The 19796-nt window shown below is 35.4% G+C and overlaps 2 protein-coding genes across 4 annotated transcripts; one reads left to right on the top strand and one right to left on the bottom strand.

Annotated features, from left to right (window-relative positions):
* The first annotated feature begins 627 nt into the window (after positions 1–627).
* LOC140979707 (uncharacterized) lies at positions 628–3706 on the top strand. 3 transcript variants are annotated; one of them, XM_073445261.1, is made up of 4 exons: positions 628–737; positions 826–1034; positions 1510–1928; positions 3115–3706. In XM_073445261.1, exons 2-4 carry the CDS (start codon positions 870–872, stop codon positions 3551–3553), a joined length of 1023 nt encoding a protein of 340 aa, XP_073301362.1. In that variant the 5' UTR covers positions 628–737; positions 826–869; the 3' UTR covers positions 3554–3706. The 3 variants fall into 3 exon arrangements, with proteins under 3 accessions (XP_073301362.1, XP_073301372.1, XP_073301355.1); XM_073445271.1 differs by lacking the exon at positions 3115–3706 and adding an exon at positions 2070–3088 and having other exon boundaries at positions 650–1034; XM_073445254.1 differs by having other exon boundaries at positions 652–1034.
* A 518-nt stretch (positions 3707–4224) lies between these two features.
* Positions 4225–14610, bottom strand: LOC140979690 (homeobox-DDT domain protein RLT1-like). The gene is made up of 19 exons (XM_073445208.1): positions 14034–14610; positions 13141–13602; positions 12531–12610; positions 11817–12107; positions 11646–11735; positions 11367–11531; positions 11038–11260; positions 10338–10438; positions 10147–10233; positions 9633–9785; positions 9393–9548; positions 8475–8684; positions 8057–8405; positions 7806–7960; positions 7289–7720; positions 6499–7104; positions 6307–6411; positions 5914–6177; positions 4225–5384 (listed from the first exon to the last, which is right to left on the bottom strand). The coding sequence occupies exons 1-19, from the start codon at positions 14158–14160 to the stop codon at positions 4638–4640; spliced, it is 4803 nt and encodes a 1600-aa protein (XP_073301309.1). The 5' UTR covers positions 14161–14610; the 3' UTR covers positions 4225–4637.
* Positions 14611–19796: the final 5186 nt, after the last annotated feature.

The following is a 19796-nucleotide window of genomic DNA, read 5'->3' as shown; positions in this document are numbered from 1 at the left end:
TTCGCGAGCTTTTTTGAGACGACCCGAAAAATATTTTATTTGTATTCGAGCTTATCGAATTCGAGACGAACTCGAACATGTTCGAACTTTTTTCGATACGAACTCTATTTTAAATTATTTTATTTGATAGTTCGCGATCCACTCACGAAACTTAATAATTTATTAATATAATATAATATAATTATATATTATATAAATAATTTCCAAGCCTTTCGAGCACTTTTTTCCGAGGAATAGTTCGAACAGTTCTCGAACATGTTCGAATCTTTCGAGCCGAACTCGAGCTTTAATTCAAACAAAATCGAGCAAATTTTTTTTTACAGTTTTTGAACTTTAAATCGACTTCGAACTCGAACACGAACAGAATTAATTTCAACCGAATTCAAGTTTTAAAAATTTCGTCATCTTTGAGTCGATCAATTCGATTAAGCCCTTATACACCATGTGTGTGCATCATCCGCTTGTATGTATAAAAATTTCGTCATATTTGAGTCGATCAATTCGATTAAGCACTTATACACCATGTGTGTGCGACATCCGGTTGTGTGTATCTTTATCTTACTAAAAATAATAATTTTTTTACCATAAAAAATAAAAATAATAATTTTTTTAATGTGTAGTAATAAAAACATGGGATTCTAGAAAGTTCGAGGTTGTTCCAACTTGAAACAGTTGGCCACCGCTATTTCAAGATCCATCTCCTCTACTCCTCTATATCCCTCTCCCCTCCTTTTCAAGTATCGAACAGTCTTTTTTGCACGATTAGCTCTCAGATTTGTAAGATTCGTTGATTTCTCTTTTCTTAATCGGATATTAATTTGGCAGGAAATCGGTTTTAGAGGGGAAAGCAAGAAGGGGTTGGGTTTGCGATGGGTGTGGATTACTATAAGGTTTTACAAGTGGACAGGAATGCAACCGATGATGAATTGAAGAAAGCTTATCGAAAGCTGGCGATGAAGTGGCACCCCGACAAGAACCCTAACAATAAGAAGGCAGCTGAGGCTAAATTCAAAGAGATTTCTGAAGCCTATGAGGTATGGATTGATTTCTGTTTCCTTTCATTGAGATGTGGTGTATTTAAACGAATTTCGGGATTCCTCGCTTCTTGATCGAAATTCGAACCTGCTATTACTGCTGATCATGATCAATTACCGCGTACGTTTTCTTATATTGATCTTGATGCTCAATTTTGGTTTGATTGAAAGAGAATACGAAAATAGCATTATATTGGGGTTGATCACGGATGTTCAAATTTTTAATGTAGAGAGGTATAGAAACGATTTCGATATTGAGATTAATTTAGTTGTTTCATCGTATAAATAATTGTGGATCGCAACGATTTACTCGTATCATTGCTGTTGCATGCCTAGATCTGTGGGTTCCTTCTGGAAAATCTACCTTTTTTGTTATTCGTATGCTTAACTGATGTAATTGGTTGTTAAGATTCCATGTATTTACAACTATTTTTATGTTTCAAGTTTGATAATTGATACTATATTTTTTCTTCAGGTTCTCAGTGATTCCCAGAAGAGGCAAATTTATGATCAGTATGGGGAAGAAGGCCTGAAAGGCCAAATGCCGCCGCCTGATGCTGCTGGACCTGGTGGTGCAACGTTTTTTCAAACGGATCCGAATATGTTTAGATTCAATCCTAGAAATGCCAATGATATTTTTGCAGAGTTTTTTGGCTCTTCAAGTCCATTTGGTGGTATGGGAGGTGTTGATGGAATGATGGGCGGTCAGAGGTTTTCTAGTTCCATGTTCGGGGACAACATCTTTAGTTCATTCGGAGGAGACAGCAGACCAATGAGCTCAGGTCCAAGAAAGGCTCCTCCAATTGAGCAGACATTGGCTTGCAGCTTAGAAGAGCTATACAAAGGATCTACGAGAAAAATGAAAATCTCTCGAGAGATAGCTGATGCCAGTGGGTATGTTCTTATCTATTACTTGCTTCTGCTTCTCAGTATGTTATGTTATGTCATTGTTTACATATTTGTTCCTTTTTATTGTTTAGGGTCTGTAAATTCACGTCTCATATTTATTTATAATTAAGTGAATTTAACTTCCAGAGTCAAGGGGAAGCACAGTGGATTCCAAGATAAGTTTGATAGAAACTCAGGCCTTCATCCAAACATAATCAGTAAAAGAAAGAGGCAAACAATGGACGCAGAGTCAGTGTAGGATTTTTATTTCATGAAACAGTAAGCTTTTACAGATCAATGACCAAATTCCTTCTACAGAAGATGGTCCCAATAGAAGGGGAAAATATCATAACGGACTATTTTTCTCTTTTACCTAGCAGTGCTAGTGACCACTTACAGTTGCTACAAAATTCTTGGTCGTGAACTCTCCTCTTATTTATCCACTTGCATGAGCACCCTATGTTATCTTATCTTTCCCTGTCTGTAAACCTTTAATATAGGAAGCTTTTAAATACTTTAACCATTTTGGCCCAATCCGCTAGATCCCACAAGCCCGAGCTTTAACGAAATTCTATTTTGTAACATCTTAGTTGGAGGAAACGGGATTTAAAATAATATCTGCATTCAAGCAGGTTAAAGAGACACGGGGATAACTGAAGTTATTGCCTTACTTTGAACTTTTGATGAGTCGGGTTATACCTCCATGCTTGTCATGAATTGCAATAAATTGTATTTTTTTTTACTCAAAAGGCAAAATGTGAAATACAAGCTGTAATAAATAGTGAAGGCCCTTACAACTTGCCGGTGCTAACTAAATCATCTGTTCTTTAAGCTTGTGTTTTGATGAAACTATTTGAAATCCACGGATTTCAATGTATTTTCGTTGATTAGATAAATTACACAAAAGAAATTCAAATTCATTGTCGTATTTTTTACTATACAATTATATTAATTACAATGGATTTCAAAATTTTAGAATATTGAAGTCATTTGAAATCTAACGTGATTAATATAATTTTAGTATAAATAAGTAAACAATTTTGACTTTCCTGTGAAAATAAATTTGAAATCGTGGATTTCGAATGACTCAATCCAAATACAACATAATTGTTCTTTCGCATTTTGCCATCAATACTTTTTCATTATTCATTCCTCGTTGGTTTTATGGATGGTTATTTTTCTCTTTGAGCAGGAAGACTTTACCGGTGCAAGAGATTCTGACAATTGACATCAAACCTGGCTGGAAGAAGGGAACAAAGATAACATTTCCAGAGAAAGGAAACGAACAACGAAATATGATTCCTTCAGATTTAGTATTCATAATAGACGAGAACCCACACGGCGTGTTCACTAGAGATGGTAACGACCTTGTCACAACACAGAAAATATCGCTTGCAGAAGCATTAACGGGTTACACTGTTCACTTGACAACATTGGACGGTAGGAACTTGACCATACCTATTAACAATGTGATTCATCCAAGTTATGAAGAGGTGGTGCCTCGGGAAGGAATGCCTATACCTAAAGAACCCACGAAAAGAGGTAATCTGAGGATCAAATTCAACATAAAGTTTCCGTCTAGGTTGACTGTCGAACAGAAATCTGGAATCAAGAAACTCCTTTCGCCGTAGTTTGCAATTTTTTTTTATTTAGCTTTTTGCACACGGTGTGATCTGTTGTATTTTCTTCTGTAAGTGCTAGCTGTTGCACCTTATAAACCCTGATTATGCTTTGTAGATAGAGAGGATAAAACCCAAGGAATTAACCTTGTGATCGGAGCAATATATTACCACACGTGTTTATTACTTTCGAGTGAAACCTATAAACAGGCGTTCGCTTCATCGTACAAGGGTTCATAATTCTATTTTTTTTAAAAGAAATTGGGACCAACGTCCACAGGCCAAAGTAGATTTTTCGAGCACAAGAATATTGTTTCTCTTGCTTTTCTGATTAAAAGTTTAATTTTTTTTCTTTGAAAACGCTTTGTTAGAATTAACATATATACCTTGAGCTGTTGAACCGTGCAGTTGATTCCAATTTCCCAGGAGAAAATCGAGTGATTAAAATAGGAGAAGTGTTTGAAGCTTGTTTCATTGGAGTTAAACTCAAAAAACAAAGTATGCAAATGTAATATGGGTCGTTCAAGTATGATAACTGGCTAAAGATAAAGAGGTATCAAGAAATCTTTTACCCGTTCCGGACTCGGGAAAAAAGAGTACAATTTGTAGTTCTTAAGTAGTAAAATTTAAAGATGTTTTGGTGAAAAAATGAAGTCTTCCAAAATCGTCTTCTCGACTATAACGGAGTCAAACTATGATACTCTAATACCATCAAAATTTATATAATACAAACGTTCTATGATTCACTGCATCATAATAGTAATATATATACATAGCCCCAAATCAATCAAAGCATGTTTGCAATGAAGATTTCACCTTGTTGCAGCCAACTGACGGATAGACATATTAACATTAACCACCCACATTCTCTCCAATCGCGCAGCCAGCCATGGCTTTGTCCTAGTAGCGTCTGCTGTTACCATGCATTAGATCCCTCCCTTACCTTACATGGGGCTATGAAATTTGTGTGTCTATACAAATTTACGTATCAAGAAACTCATCGATGGTTCATGATCTATATAAAGGAATGTCAGATATACCTGCACGACCACCCGGTTAAGGTCTACGATTATTGGATCTGCAAGATTTTGTGACCTCAGTCACTGTAATCTCCTGAAACTGCAGACTCTGATACTTCATCACCGTTCTCATCTCCATCTCTGTCTGAATCATCACCATTGAGTTCCATATTTTCACCTTCATCTTCGTAATAACCACTTTCATTTTCAATTTCTTCAGCATCCTCTTCGCTCATTTCCATCACATCATTACTTCTGTTAGGAGTAGCGTCATAAGGTGATGTTCCCCACCTCGCCATCTCATACAGGTTTTCGTTGGAATCATCATCAGTATCACCTGCTTCCATGCCAACACTATGGTCGTCATTTTCAATCCCAACGTTTTTATTTCTGAAATCAACCAACTCCTCTCTTCCAGAATTTCTAGGTTTCTCCGTCTCATCCTTGAGGGTGCTCTCGTTATCTAAGCAATCCTGCAGAATCTCTACAACAGCCTTCTTCTCTGTTCTCCTTCGTCTGATTGTCCTTGGACCACGCCCATGCCTCTGTCCTTTTGTTCTTGCTCCCTGCTGCATAAGAATAGTCAATCTCTCACCTTGTTTCATACTCCGCCTGCTAGATCGAGATGTTGGACGTTTGACTCCTCTTTGTGACTTTTTACGTTGGCTACCACCGCCACGTGTTCGTACATTCCTGTATCCAAAGCTGCTAGGATTGTCATGAAGACGATCATGGCTATCCTCCTTTATGAGTCCATATTTATCAAATTCCAACCTTTCAGTCCTTTTGACATCATTCGATAAAGCTTGCCCTAAAGATGACTTCTGAACGCAGGAGAATAAGTTAATGAAACAAGAATTCTAGAAAATAGATGAAAAGACGAGAAATCTTTGTTTTCTTTACCAACTAAGATGTACAGAAAACGGGGGCAAGTCATGGGTAGAATCAGAAAATCTTGCATTAGGACCACCCACAAGCTTTGCATATTGAGGTCATTAAAAGGGCAAAGCATTTTTTTGTGATTGCAGTAAAATAATCCTGGTGAATGCACGGCCTATCCTATAATTCTTTATTCTTCAAAGGTTGCATTGCGATGGAGGGAAAATAATTGGGTGTAGTGGTATGATTCGAGAATAATTTCGAGTTCGGATTTCAAATGAAATCAACATCAAGTGTGCTTGTACACAATATAAATATAATTGAAAGAATTTAAATTGAGATGAAGACTTTGAGATTCCTTTAAAAATAAAAACCAAAACAGATTTGAAAACCATAAAAAGAGTAAAGGTCAAAGTCAACAAAAAATTTAGAAAAATGCACAGGAGGGAGAGAGAGAGATTGAGGAGACTCAACTGTAAGAGTTTCCACTTTCTTTTCTTCATGAGACTCGGCCTTCTGATTTGGAGTGTAGAAGATAGATGAATCTAACTCAAAAAGCCTCAGAGCCACAGCAGCAGTTGTTTCTGGTATCCAAGGAAGTTGAGGAACAGACCCAGGACAGGTAAATTCATATGTAGCACCCCTAGACGAGGCACAGTAGCACAATAATTCTTCTGTTGTCTCAAATTCTGCTGATAAGTAGTCACGCTTTATGGTACCCTCAAATTGAGTTAGGAGCTGAAACAATTTGGAATACAATAAGTCTCCCTCTGGCATTCCCCACTTGATAATAATTAGAATAAAACAAAATGAGGCATGTATTTGCGAATAAAAATATGTCAATTTAGCATTGATACGATTAAAAACCTGTAAAAGATCGTTCGGGGATGAAGCATTCTGCAGCTTCAAGCCCCAAGAATTCCTACATTCTTCAGTCCAAAAAGAATGAAGACCCTCAGAGGGAATGCATGCCTGCAGCAGAATGGGGGTAATCAGTCATACAGCCTGCTAGGTAAGTCAAGAACAAAAGAAAACTCATGCGAACAATGTGATCTGTACCTCAACTAAAGTTAGAACGGCCTTGATCAGTCTGATAATCGGTGAAGATGAGTTCGAACTGCCAATATTGGTCCTATCTATTAAAGAATTGTTTTTAGTGAAATTTCCCCTGTCGTCAACATGGCTATGCATCCAGTGACAGTGTGGGCAGACATCGTTTTTGGCATCATACGTATCAAGGCACACATCACAAGTTCCCAGAAGAGGCACACGTCTTATTTTTCCATACCTCTGGGCACGTAAATTTGAAGAATTGAAGCATTCTTTCCATGTCCAAATCTGCAAATCTTCATACCTCTTCAAAAGGTTCTTTTCTTCTGACTCGTTCATCCCGCAACCTATTTTGAAGGAAGTCGATGGTTCCCATGAATTAGATCGAGTGCCACAAAAATCACTCCTAGGACACTCGGTACTTGCATTAGCTACACTAGAATTAACTTTGAAAGCTACATCTCGACCCTTGTTTCTACTCTGGTCTGTAAGATTAAGGAACTGATTCCTCCGAACACATTCCTTAAAGTAGACCTCAATTTTTTGCAACATAATATGCAAATGAGATTCTCTAGTCCCACGAATATCCAAAGATTTCAGAAGAGCGTCAAATGCCTACATAAATAATCAACCAAACTGCAATTAAAAGCATAATAACATAAAAGAAAGTAAAAAAAAAGAAAAAAAATAAGCTGATCAACGCCTATTATCTACAACAGCTTCTCTCCTTTTTCGCAACCCATTTAAAGAACAGGAAAATGGAAAAACACAAAGTAAAATAATTTTGAAATTTATGAACCTCCTCAGAATCAAGAAGTCTCCAATAGCCAGTAGGCGATTCAAAAAAGATTCGGCCCCAACCAGGATCTAGGCTAGAAGCTGAAGCAACAAACTGCCAATAGCGATTTCTCCTTCTATCTTGACCAAGAGGCAAGGACCTGTAAACATACATTTCTTCTGCTCTCTGACCTATATAAGACTTTAGCTGTAAACAAGACCTTTCTGATGTACATCCATTCTGCTGAAGAGGGGATACAAACTGAACCATAGCTCCATCCTGAGCCGGAGTATCAATGGAATTATGCGCATCCCCAGCCACAACCGAAGACACGTCCTTTTCTAAAGTGGTTGTTTGTGGATCATAAATAATCTCCTCTCTCGTTCGCCTTTTATCTACTTGTGCTTCTGCCCACATTTGCTTCTTAAGAGAACTCGCCGCATCCATCCGATCCTACAACAAATTTTTATGTGTGAAACAAGAGAAGACTAGAATTCAATTTCTCATTTTCAACATATAGTATCCTTATAAGTCAGACCTCAAGAATTACACGAATTGAATTTCCTTCATTTGCAACACCAATTAATGCAATAATGGCATTGAGCCGCTCTTCAACAGATAGATCAGAATATTCTCCTTCAGTCAGTCCTTGGACCCAAGGCTCACCTGATCCACTTTCATCAATCTCAACACCTTGATCAAGACCAATTGTTCAATCATAAACGAGATAATTTGATTGTCAGCACTAATAATGAACTATCAATTCAAAATTGGTGAACTTGTTTTTACCATTCTTAGGGAAGGATCCATGATTGTTGCATTCGCCATTTTCATTTCCATCAAATGGAGTAGCTGCAACATCAACTTCTGCACCCTCGGCAACATCACTTTCCGAATCATCATCTCTTTCTTCTTCATCAACATTTTGACCAGACAGAATAACATGTGCATATTTCTGTATCTTCTCCTTGGCAGCAGCAATTATTGATTCAGCATCAGCTGGATCCTTTCTAAATGCTGGTCGCACACAATATGTTGAAGGAGCTATTCTTTCAAAGAGTATGGGATCCCTTGATAGGGCAACTGATATAGAGGCCTCAGGAGTCTTGCTTGTTGTCAGGTCGCGAAGCCCAGATTTCTGCAATAGATTCAAAATTAGATAAAGGGGGAGAAAAAAGAGCATACAAATATACTAGCTATTACTTACCTGAATCTTCTCTGCAAGTTCGATAACATTTAAGCCTTTGCTTCCTTCAAGAGCAAGAACATGATAAGCAGCAAATTTAACAGTTCCTGGCGTCAATCGGTGCCTTGATTTGCGTTGAAGGGTGAATCCTTTTTCTTGCATAATTGCAATGGCATTCTCCGCTGCTGAACCATTTCTCAGAGTGGATACTATGTCTTCACAGCTTTTACTCTGAGGATAACAAGTGTTGTCATGGTGACATTTGTAGATTCAAAAGTATGCTTATATGGTTATGCAGAGGTCATGCAATTTATGAGAGTGGGGTCAAACTCCAGTTCTAAACTGAGAACACAATAAAACATCCAGGCCTTCTAGGAAGAGATTTTAAGGAAAATGTTGTGCAAACAAGATGAATGCTTGATACTGTATCACAATATAGAAATTACTGTAGATGTCTAATTCTATCAAAAAATATCGGATAGTGGTGTCAATAATAATACAAAATACAAAAATAAATAAATAATAAATAAATAAATAAAATTATGAGTTGGATCAGAATCTGGTCGGATAGTGGTGTCACTAATAATAACAAAATAAATAAAATTTTGAGTTGGATTAGAATCTGGAATATTTACATTATAAATTATTTGCCGTAATTGAAGAAAAGTTGATGGAAACCATAATTATGTTCCGAAACAATAATATGAGTTGAAAATTTATTTGAAGGAAATATAAAATAAAAAAGAGATGATAAAGTTTGTCTAATGCCAGGAATGGAAACACAGCAAGGGGACATCATATATTGAACTCTTGAGGGAATAAATAAACATAGCAAATCAGTTACATATGACAAATTTCAGTATTGACTGTGACTGCAGATTGAATATAATTGTTATCCCTCAGGAATGAATCATGTTTACCAAGTGGAAAAAGATCTACCTCTTTAACATCATTTACAGAAACACGATCGTTGATTTTTTTCTTCAACCGGGGCCCAAATCCAGCAGAGAGTGCAAATTCTCGTAATATTTCGTACCATGTCAATGGATTTAGGTGCTTCAGCCAGTTACGTATGTCAAACCCCCACAAATATGCCTGTGATGATAAATAGACCAATTAGGTTAAAAAAAAAGACATACACAGTGAAATTATAAGCTATGGAATAGGACGAACAATTACCCCTTCAACAACACGAGGATGTCCACCTTCAGGATTAACAGCACTGTATTGATTTGTGCCAGGTCCGCCAGATGGAGTCCTCACTACATCCTCAATATCTTTTACAATGAGTTTGAGAAGAGCAATGTGTATCTCAGAAAGCAATCTTGATTCCTGAGAAATGAAAGGAAACATAAATAATTGAGATTGGACCCATATACAAACGAGTGAGAGAGAGAAACAGACTGAACGAACACCAGGGGAGGGTAGCACCCAAATCAAGGCGAGATGAAGGGGAAAAAATTAGAGCTCGTCAGAAAAAAGAAACAGACGGAAAGAACCCCAGGCGAGGGTAGCACCCAAATCAAGGGGAGATGAAGGGGGAAAAATTGGAGCTCACACTTCTCGATACACAGGAAATACACAATCTACGGACCATCATAATTAAATTGAAAGGAAAAAAAGAAACAAGAAATAAAAAAACAAAGGTTAACTGCAGATCAGATCGAAGTCAAAGGTGTCCAAAAAAACTCACGTAGTCGTGGATAGCCTCCAAGAATTCATCAAGGGTGAAGGGCCAAAGTCGTAGAACATCAGCAAATGTAACAAAGAATTTCCAGACCTGAAGGAGCAATATCATTTCAGTACTTCAAAGCAGATAAATTGCATCCATGTATTTCTATAAGAAAACGGATTACAATTTACATCACAATCAAATTTACGTACCATCAGGAGATTTCCTACATTTTCTTCGGAGTTAACCCAAGGTTCAGTAGCAAAAGGCAGTCTCAATTGCACAGACTTTGGAGGGAACTCACACATGTTCTCTGAATCACATAAAATTTCAAAAACGCCAACAAACTTTGAGAAACTAAAACAAGCAAAAAGGTAAGAAAAATCTATTTAAAGAAACATAGCTGAAATGAAAACACTTAAAATAAAGGACCTAGGTAACCCTTGTAAGTTTAACACAAATACAATTTTGTAATGAGCTAAAAGCCTGAAATAATCCGTGGGACACGACCATGAACAGCTTATTAGTCTCAAGAAAAAGTGACAACAGAACATATGTTTGATTTGTTTTACACAGCATTCCATTTTCCACCAGTCCAGTAGAGACCCAATAACACAAAAAACTCACAGGTTTAAAAAATATCTTCTCAGCGTTGTCGAAAAAGAATATACATTATTCCAGCCAACTTAAATAATGTATGAGACAAGGCTATTTCTAGTTAAGTTGGAATTATAAAAACAAGAAATGCAAATTCTGTTAAAGACGAAAAATTAAATAACGCGCATAAAAAATCCTCTGATCCCAATCCTTTCAGAACTCACATCGCAAAACGAGTGAAGTGGTTCTCAAAAACACTTGCTAGGATCGTTATTCAAAGGATAGTATCTCACATTCAAGGCAAGCAACACCAACCTCGAAACGACTCAAGGTTTTGCAAAGTGTCATAATCAAGAGAAACAATTGAAGGAAGTCCTTTGCTGGAAGCAGCCAGTTCCATAAGTTCCAGACGTTCATCCTCTATTAACTCCATGGATTCTCTAGCCATTCTGCGTGCTGCAGCTCTTTCCACTGCAGCTTTCTGTCTCGCTGCTTCCTTCTCCTTGCGGTGCTCTTCTTTTTGTTGCCTCCGCTCCAACTGAAGACATAAAAGAATAATAGAAGCGTCTGAATTACAAACCTAATCACAATGACATTAAGTAAAAAAGAAGACACAAACAGAGTAATATATAGTTCAACAATACCCTTAAACGCTCCTTCTGCAGAAATTTCTCCCTCCGTTCCATTTCACGCCTTTCTTCACGCTGGAATTTCTCCTCTTGCCGCTGCTGTTCTCGAATCATTCTCAGCTCTTCCTTTCGTCTTTCACGGTCTTGCCTCTCCATATCTTTCCTCAATTGTTCCTCCCTCTGGAACGCAGAACAAACAGCACCAGATTTATGCCAAAGAAGAATCTTTTAACATACGGTTCTGCAAAGCAATAAATAATAATTCGTCCAGCGGACAAATTGCAGAGTCCTAACCTTACGCCTTAAAATTTCTTGTTTTTCAAGTTCTTTCCGAAGCCTCTTTTCATGGGCTTGAACTTCTCTTCCGATTCGAACTTCATCACTCTGTGCAAGGTAATTAACTATGAGTTGCAGTAGAGTCATGTAGAAATTTTTGGTGACAATTTTTTATCTTCTTCAAAGTACCTTGCGTTTTCTATCAATTTGCATAGTATCATCATTTTGTGTAATGAAACCAGAATTCCTCGGAGATGAGGTAAACTGCCTGCCTGACTGAGTGATCATGTCAACGCTTGACACCAATCCCCCAACACCATATTCCCTGGGTATATGCCCATTCTCATGGACAACTGACAGGCTTTTTGCTGTACTACCATCATCAACAGGTGAGTCATAGAGGTAAGAAGGCGCCACATGCCTGTATGCATCGGATCTAACTTGAGACTCTATGATTTTGTGGGGACCATTTGATGAAGCCTGTGAATCAAATTGAAAAAACTTAATCCATCAGTTCATTCGATTGACATACACTGTTCTGCAATCTATTAGAACATACATGTTCCATTTATTATTCTTTTTTTTGCCTTGACATGTTCCTTTCAGAGGAAAAAGTAATGTGACAAAAAAATTCAAATATAACAGCTCCAATAATAATGCAAGGAACTTATTTAAAAACAGGTATGATTAAAAAAAATAAATGTAATATGAATGGTCCAATTAAGGAGAGAAACTACCACCCTATGACCTTCAGGTCGGAGGAAAAATATAGAGTATGTGCACTAAAATCAAGATAGTAAGCTGACTTCACTTAAGAAGGTAAACAAACATTCTCAATACACGTATTTTAAAATCAATTCAATAAGCTGAATATAAATCCAAATATAAAGATAGAGAACGGACTTTGATTTGTTTCACATCGTATTTTCCATATGACTTGCTGTCATATGAATTTCTGTATCTATGTTGCAGCTCTGTCGGCGCTGTTTTGCAACAAAGAGACATGTCAGTAAGTACTTGTATAAAACTAGAAAATAATACAAAAAAATTTCTGACACTTGTAAAAAGAGGAATTCTTCCATAAACATCAGGGCATTCTTCCATACTTGTATACAGCATCTGTTTTGTAGCACTTTTCACATTCATCTTATTCAACAATCTTATACTCACATTCATCTTATTCAACAATCTTAACTTAAGAAATCAAGTTACATTAACCATCATTTAGCCCTGAGTCTTAGATTCTTATTTCATTAAACCATTAGGATATTTTTTTATTAATGCTTGTACATTAAAATGATCCATTTGACACTCATTAAAAGTGGAAGAATCTTGAGAGACTTCCAGACTCTCATGTCCAAGGATACCTCGCTTTAACAGACTCTACAACAGTGAGTAATTTACAAAAGAAACTTGCTGGTTTAATAAATTATAGCAAATAATTGACTAAGCACTGATTTAGACAATACATAATCTCACAAAAATGACAAATAGCAGTAGGAAATAAATATACCAATGGGTGCCCCAAATGCACCAGGAGGAAGTTCATCAAACTCAATGCCAAGTATTGGTCCGTCTTCTTTTAGTGGCTCTCCCAACTGTGCCTCCACACAAGCTATCACTCTGCGCTCCATGTTTGTCCTAGATGCCTCATAATACCTTGTTGCCATCATAGGCATATCATCACCATTATCAAACTGGCTCGAACTTGATTCCGATCCCGATCCCGAGCCCGACGCGGAGCCAGAGCCATGCCTACTGCCAGGCTCATCAGCCAGCCTTTCTTCTTTTGGGGATTCAGACAAATCCTTCCGACCAACTGAACCAGATGGCGGTGTCTTTGTGGCTCCCATTCCTATTGCCTCCTTCTTATCTTTCAATCTCCGATGACAAAACCACATCTGCAATTGTCGGTCGGTTAAGCTCAGTTTCTCAGATAGTTCGGCACGAGTTGCTTCAGATGGGTACATCTCCACTGCGTTAAAGATCCACGAGAAAGAAAAATGCCATCACTCAAAAATAAATTTTCATCCACACAGACCAACTCATAGTCAGTATAAATACACGAGTGACTCAAAAAAAATAAAAACTGTCAGCACATACATTGTGGCTCACTTAATCTCATGGTGAACAACTCAATGAAAATTGGGAACAACACACTAAAAACACATAATAATAGTCATACAATCGCGCGTGTTCATCCAAAAAAAAATTCCAAATTCAGAAAGAGGAACCAAATACTTGGAAACTGGAAACACGCGGCACGAGTTGTAACAGACGCAGAATCATCAAGAAAAAAATCAACAAAATATAACACCCACAATTCACACACAAAGCATAACCACCATGAAGAACAATACATAAATGAATAAATAAATGGACCCCAAAAAAAAAAAGCAAAAGTACCTGAATAAGTTTTTTCAAGAACTGACAATTGAAACGGCGTCTTCATCTGACGCTTAGGCCTCTTGGAACCCTCCGTCGGGCTCTGATCGACGTTCCTATCGATCTCTACTTCAGAACCCGCCTCCATCCCGGATCCAATCAAACCCTAGAACTTTAGAGTAGCCCAAATAACAAAGAAACAATAAAATTCGTCCCTATCTTGGTAGGAAAGAAAACAAAAACGAGTGGAATTCGAACCACAAGAGATAAAGTAATAATAAAAACATCATCGTAAGTAAATAAGAAAAAGATTCCCAATTTATAGAGACGGTTGCGATTGCAGATGCAAACGATAGAATATCGAGATCCAATGATGAATTAAAAATAATAATAACATTAATCAAAATGAAATTAAAAGCAATACAAAACGAACAGTAATTATAGTAGAAATAAGAGTTGCCTCTATCAAGAAACATATTTTTTTTATTTTACGATTGAAAATTAACATGGACTTGACTCCTCGAACTTTTTCAAATTATTTTCATTTTTTTTTAATTTCTATTTTTTTAGATTTGACGATTCATTCATTCCAAGCGAAATAAGAAAGTTCATATTTGTTTTCTGGGTATTTTTGGGTTTTCTTGACTTGTAATCTCAACTTTCAATGGCTCTGATCTAAACCACAAGCTATGGGCTGTTAATGAATTGGGCTTTAAATCTATCAGACTGTTTTGGGCTCTTGCATCCCAACATTTTTTTAAATATATATATAATTTAAATTGACAAAAGCAAAAAGGATTATGGCTTGAAAGTTCTAATCAATGGATATATTTTTCAATATTTAAACACCAAAATAAATCAAAATAAAAATGAATTAAACTCAAATACCTAAAACCAAAAAGCAAAAAGTGTTCTTGGATTTTATTTTATTTTGAGTATGTTTCAGATATCCGGACTTTGTCTGACCAATCATGCGGTAATAAAGTCTTTCCTTCTGATTATGTCCCCAGCTTCAACCGACTAAATTTAAAATCGATTTTTTGTCTCTATTTTTAGTCGTTTCATAAAGTTGAGAAACAAATAGAAAACCAAAAGTAGATTATGGATGAAACTGCAAAACCAAAGGGCGTGATTAAGTTGGTGATTAAAAAAAAAGGTTCGATTTTGTTGGATGTACATAAATTCAGTCGATTTGATTTTCAATTAAAGAAATATTTGATTTGGGCTTATGTAAGGTCAAAAAATTAAAATGACGTAATCTAAATGCATACAAATCTAAGAGGAATCGAAAATAGCTAATTAAATAGTTTTAATTACATAAATTGATTATGATGTGCATGGTCGCATATATAAAATGTACTTTCTATACGAGTGCATGTTAACTGTATTTTAAAGGTTATTCGAGATGTGATCGAGGAACGAAGACCGATGGCTGAAAAATGAAAAATGATTTTATTAAATAATTGATTTGAATTATTTAAAATAAGGTTTATGCTTTATGATGTTTTTAAGAATAATGAGTTTTGAGATGATTTTATACGCCGAGACGTAATTTTTAACCGTAATCGATTTTCGATTAAAATATTAATTTTTCGAAAACTCAGCTAATATTTTCACGAATTTTCCTAAACGAAATATTTTAAATATACATTAATGGACTTAATGAGCCTATTGTACCATGTTAATGAGCCTAGACTTGTTTACTTGATGATTAACAAATTTATAAGCCTAAAACCCTCCCCATTATTTCATAACACACGCCCCCATCCCCTAATCAACAAGGACTCTCCCTCCCCTCAAAAACACACGCACACACGAGTAGTTCTTCAAGGAAAGCCGCGGTTTTGCAAAGGAAATTCAGCCAAGGTTCTACGTCGTCGTTCTTCGCATCGACAACACATTCACGTAGCGTTATATACACAAAAGCACACCATAATCCTCTTTTTCTCATCTATTACACCCTGTTACTTGTTTGATTATCGTTGGCATAAAAAACATGATTCCCTTATGATTATTTTCGTTTTTATGCATTAACATGTGAATAATTCGTGATTTTTTGTTCCAAAACTTAAAATATTATTGCATGAAAGGGCTGCCATGTTAGGGTGACTTGAGTACACGATTTTTCAGCATGTTAGGAGTCACACGAATCACGGTTAAAGGCTGCACACGAATTGGTATAAGCTTGATCGAACTATTGCTTGAATTGTGTCCAAGGATTCGGTTATAGGGGAAACCATTGCATGGCTCGGCCTGGGCTTGAGCGAGGTTGGGCCTGGACATGGTTGGGTGTGTGGAGGAGTCCTATCCACGCTAGGACCCAAGCACGGCGGCTAGGGAAGAGTCATAGACCCAAGCCAACGAGAATAGTTGATGTGCGTGAGGAGTCTTGGCTCGGCCAGGATGGTTAGGGCTGGGCTGGGATAGGTCTGAGGGTGGTCCAGTGAGGGTCACGAGGGTAAGGTCTCGGGTGGTTATCGGGCTAGGAGTCCTAGTGCGTGGGGAGTCCTAGGCGCAAGGGTAAAGGCACTCGCGCAGCTTCTTGTCTTCGTGCAGGAGGTTGCTGCGGGCTAAGGATTGGTTCAAGGGGTCATGGCTGGTCCGTAGGGTCCATAAGTGGTCTGGGAAGAGTTTGGCTCAAGGTGGCTCTGGCTTGGCTCGAAGGAATCGCAATATGGCTTGATGGTTACCACTAGGGTTCGAATTAATGGGTTTAAATGATTAACGCTTGAACCGTGGGTCCACGGGAGTGTGATGAAACTTAAAATTAATAATTTATTATATGTTAAAACCTATATTTTAAAATTTAAGTTTCATTAAAATTATAAAATTATGTTATTTTAGTATTGTGTGTTTATATTTAAATGTCTTACTAAATATGATTTATTTTCAGGTTTTCTACGCGTTAGTAAAATAATGATAACTCAAGCTAGAAAACTCAAATGGAGGTGATTCAAACATGTTTGGAATCTTTGAGAAATTATCTACAACTTTGAAGAAGACATGATTGCTTAAAAAGTTGGTTAAGATGATCAAATTGTGAAAATATCAAAAGGAAGACAAATTTACTTTCACCATAAGCAGCATATAGTAAAAAAATCATAACTATTTCAATATTTAACCAAATGAGGTGAACCAAGTGGCAAAATTCATCTACAGACAATTCCCCACATGTTTGCTTTTTTGAGCAGAGTCAAATTCGGTGATTAAAGTCATGAAACAAAGCATTGAAAGAAGGGACATGGAATTGAAGTTGGAGGAGACAAAGACTACTATTACAACTACATTGCATTAATAGAATTTTTGACCATTTCTCTCATTTGGCCTATAAATAGAGGCATTGTGCTAGCTTGAGAATCATTCTATCTCATTGTAAAATATAGTGTGAGTGTGTATAAAAGTTCTAAGTTCCAATATATTTTTCATTTTCCAAATTATGAGTGATGTTTTTAGTGTTGATCAAAAGTAAGTTCATAGAAAGCTAAATCTATTATGTCAAGGTGAAGAGGATGAATTCTTGGTAAAGTAAGATTGTTTATATTTTGTATATACTTTATTTATTTCTTTTCATTTTGCTAATTTCTTTTTATTGTAGGTATAAAAATGAATTATTTGTTGTTATCAATTTTCATCAAATGCTTGATACCATTGAAGAGGTCATCTTGATTTGTTGTTTAATTTTGATACAATAAATATTTCATCAATTATTATTTTTATATTACACATACATACATACATACATACATACATATATATATATATATATATATATATATTTATATTTATATAATTATATCATATATTTCATTTAGACGATAGCGTGGCTCTGCCGGTTGTTCTAAATGAAATATTATGATATCTAACAATCTAACATTTACTTTATCGCAACTAACTATTACTTTCCGCGTCTAAAATTTATTTTATCGCAACTAACTTTTACTTTCTGCATCTAACTTTTACTTTCCCGCAACTAACTTATTAAATCATATATTTCATTTAGGCAATAGCGTGGCTCTACGAATTAATATTTACGAAGTAAATAGAAAACCATGAATTTGAGTCAAATAAAAATATAATATATTTAATTTAAAATTAAATAATTATTTGGGATGGTCTACTGTCAACGAAAGTAAGAAAAGTCAAAATCGATAAATTTTACGTCTATAAGTAAAACAGTCATTTTACATCAGAAAAATAGTAAACGTCTTGGTAGTGTCCTGAATGCTGTAAAATATGTTAATATGATTATTTTAAATGTTTATGAAATTTTATGATGAAACGTTAATACTAAAAGATATGTTGCATGCTTGGTTTAAAAGAAAAATGATTTATGCATACTTTAATTTTTATAAAGTGATGAAAATATGAAATATTGAAGGAAGTGAAGTAATTGTGACTAATACGATGATACGATGATATGTAAAACCAAAGCTCAATTGACGGATGAGAGTGTCCCTGATGTCCCTGCCGCCCAGTACTGTGGTTATACGTAGATGGATCCATCGACCTGCAACTAATACGAAAGTCACAATTAACGATCTGAATTCAACGAAAAAGAAAACGTGTACGTATATGATGAAAAAGAAATGGTTTAGGATAAAAAGAAAAATGTTTAAGTTTATGCATATGCATGAAAAGTTATGTTATGTAAAAGTATTTTCAATGTTGCATGTGAATGTATATGTATTGTTTGTTATTATGGTTATGGTTTGCTGAGTCAATAGATTCACTAGGTCTGATCGATGCATGTGAGCATGATGTTGATGTTGTTGAGGGACTTGATGGTTGATCTTACTGAACTGAAGGTGTACATAACCCAAAGATCAGCGCTAGTTTTCCGCACTTATGATTTAAAGTTTACGTTAAAGATTTTTACAATTTTTATGATGTTTTTGAGTGGTTTTTGAGATGTTGTTAGAGTGAGCTTTATTTTGAAATATTGTTAAATTTAGGTTTGATAAAACTTTTTACGATTTTGTGTTTGGATTCTTTCTTTTGAATTTTCAAATATAGTTGATGCTTTTATTTTTAAATGGTGCAAAGTATTTTTAATATATATATATATGTGTGTGTGTGTGTACCATATTTCGATCTATTTGTTTTCAATATTTAAATTTGATTAAAACCGTAATAATTATTAGTGTTATGTGGCACACATTAAAAAAAATTTGTTTGACAATTTGTGTAAAAAATATATATTATTTTATTAAGATATGATATGTATAGATTAATGATTAAATAAGATTTACTGATATAATTTGAACTTTAAGATAAATTAGAGATGAATTGAAGAAAAATCCAGATAAAAAATTATTAATAAACTACCACCAACAAAGCTAGCTAATAAATATTATGAAAAGTGAACTGTAAAAAAACTTTGACGACCTACATATTGACATATAAAAGTAGTCAGTATAATGTTCTCAAGTTTAATAATAACTAATGAACAACGTACAAGCGATATGTGTGTAAAATAATGATTATTACGTGTTAATAATGATAATAATATATCGAATTGATTCATAAAATTTTCTTATAATTTTAAATTATTATTTTGATAATCATAATAATAATAATAATAAATGAATTTTTAAAATAGACTGGTTACGAGTGAATATCATAACTTATCTACATGAATATATTCTCGTAAAAACTAATTGAACTTATCTACATGAATATATTCTCGTAAAAACTAATTGACGTCGTTGGACCACGAAATATCTCGACCTTTATAAATAAATATAGATATAGATATTTAATAATAATATATATAAGTATAGATAA

This window comes from Primulina huaijiensis, chromosome 1 (assembly GCF_012295235.1).
Source record: "Primulina huaijiensis isolate GDHJ02 chromosome 1, ASM1229523v2, whole genome shotgun sequence".
Lineage (NCBI taxonomy): Eukaryota > Viridiplantae > Streptophyta > Magnoliopsida > Lamiales > Gesneriaceae > Primulina > Primulina huaijiensis.
The sequence above is the reverse complement of the archived record's forward strand: the minus strand, read 5'-3'. Positions and strand labels throughout refer to the sequence as shown.

Bases quoted from the DNA above. Each gene is read 5' to 3' on its own strand.
- LOC140979707 (XM_073445261.1), top strand. From the start codon at position 870: ATGGGTGTGGATTACTATAAGGTTTTACAAGTGGACAGGAATGCAACC. The intron at 1,035-1,509 runs GTATGGATTGAT...TTTTTTCTTCAG, and splicing joins AGATTTCTGAAGCCTATGAG to GTTCTCAGTGATTCCCAGAA. The intron at 1,929-3,114 runs GTATGTTCTTAT...CTCTTTGAGCAG, and splicing joins GAGATAGCTGATGCCAGTGG to GAAGACTTTACCGGTGCAAG.
- LOC140979690 (XM_073445208.1), bottom strand. From the start codon at position 14,160: ATGGAGGCGGGTTCTGAAGTAGAGATCGATAGGAACGTCGATCAGAGC. The intron at 12,611-13,140 runs GTATATTTATTT...GTTGCAAAACAG, and splicing joins TGCATTTGGGGCACCCATTG to CGCCGACAGAGCTGCAACAT. The intron at 11,261-11,366 runs GTATTGTTGAAC...TTATGTCTTCAG, and splicing joins TGCAGAAGGAGCGTTTAAGG to TTGGAGCGGAGGCAACAAAA.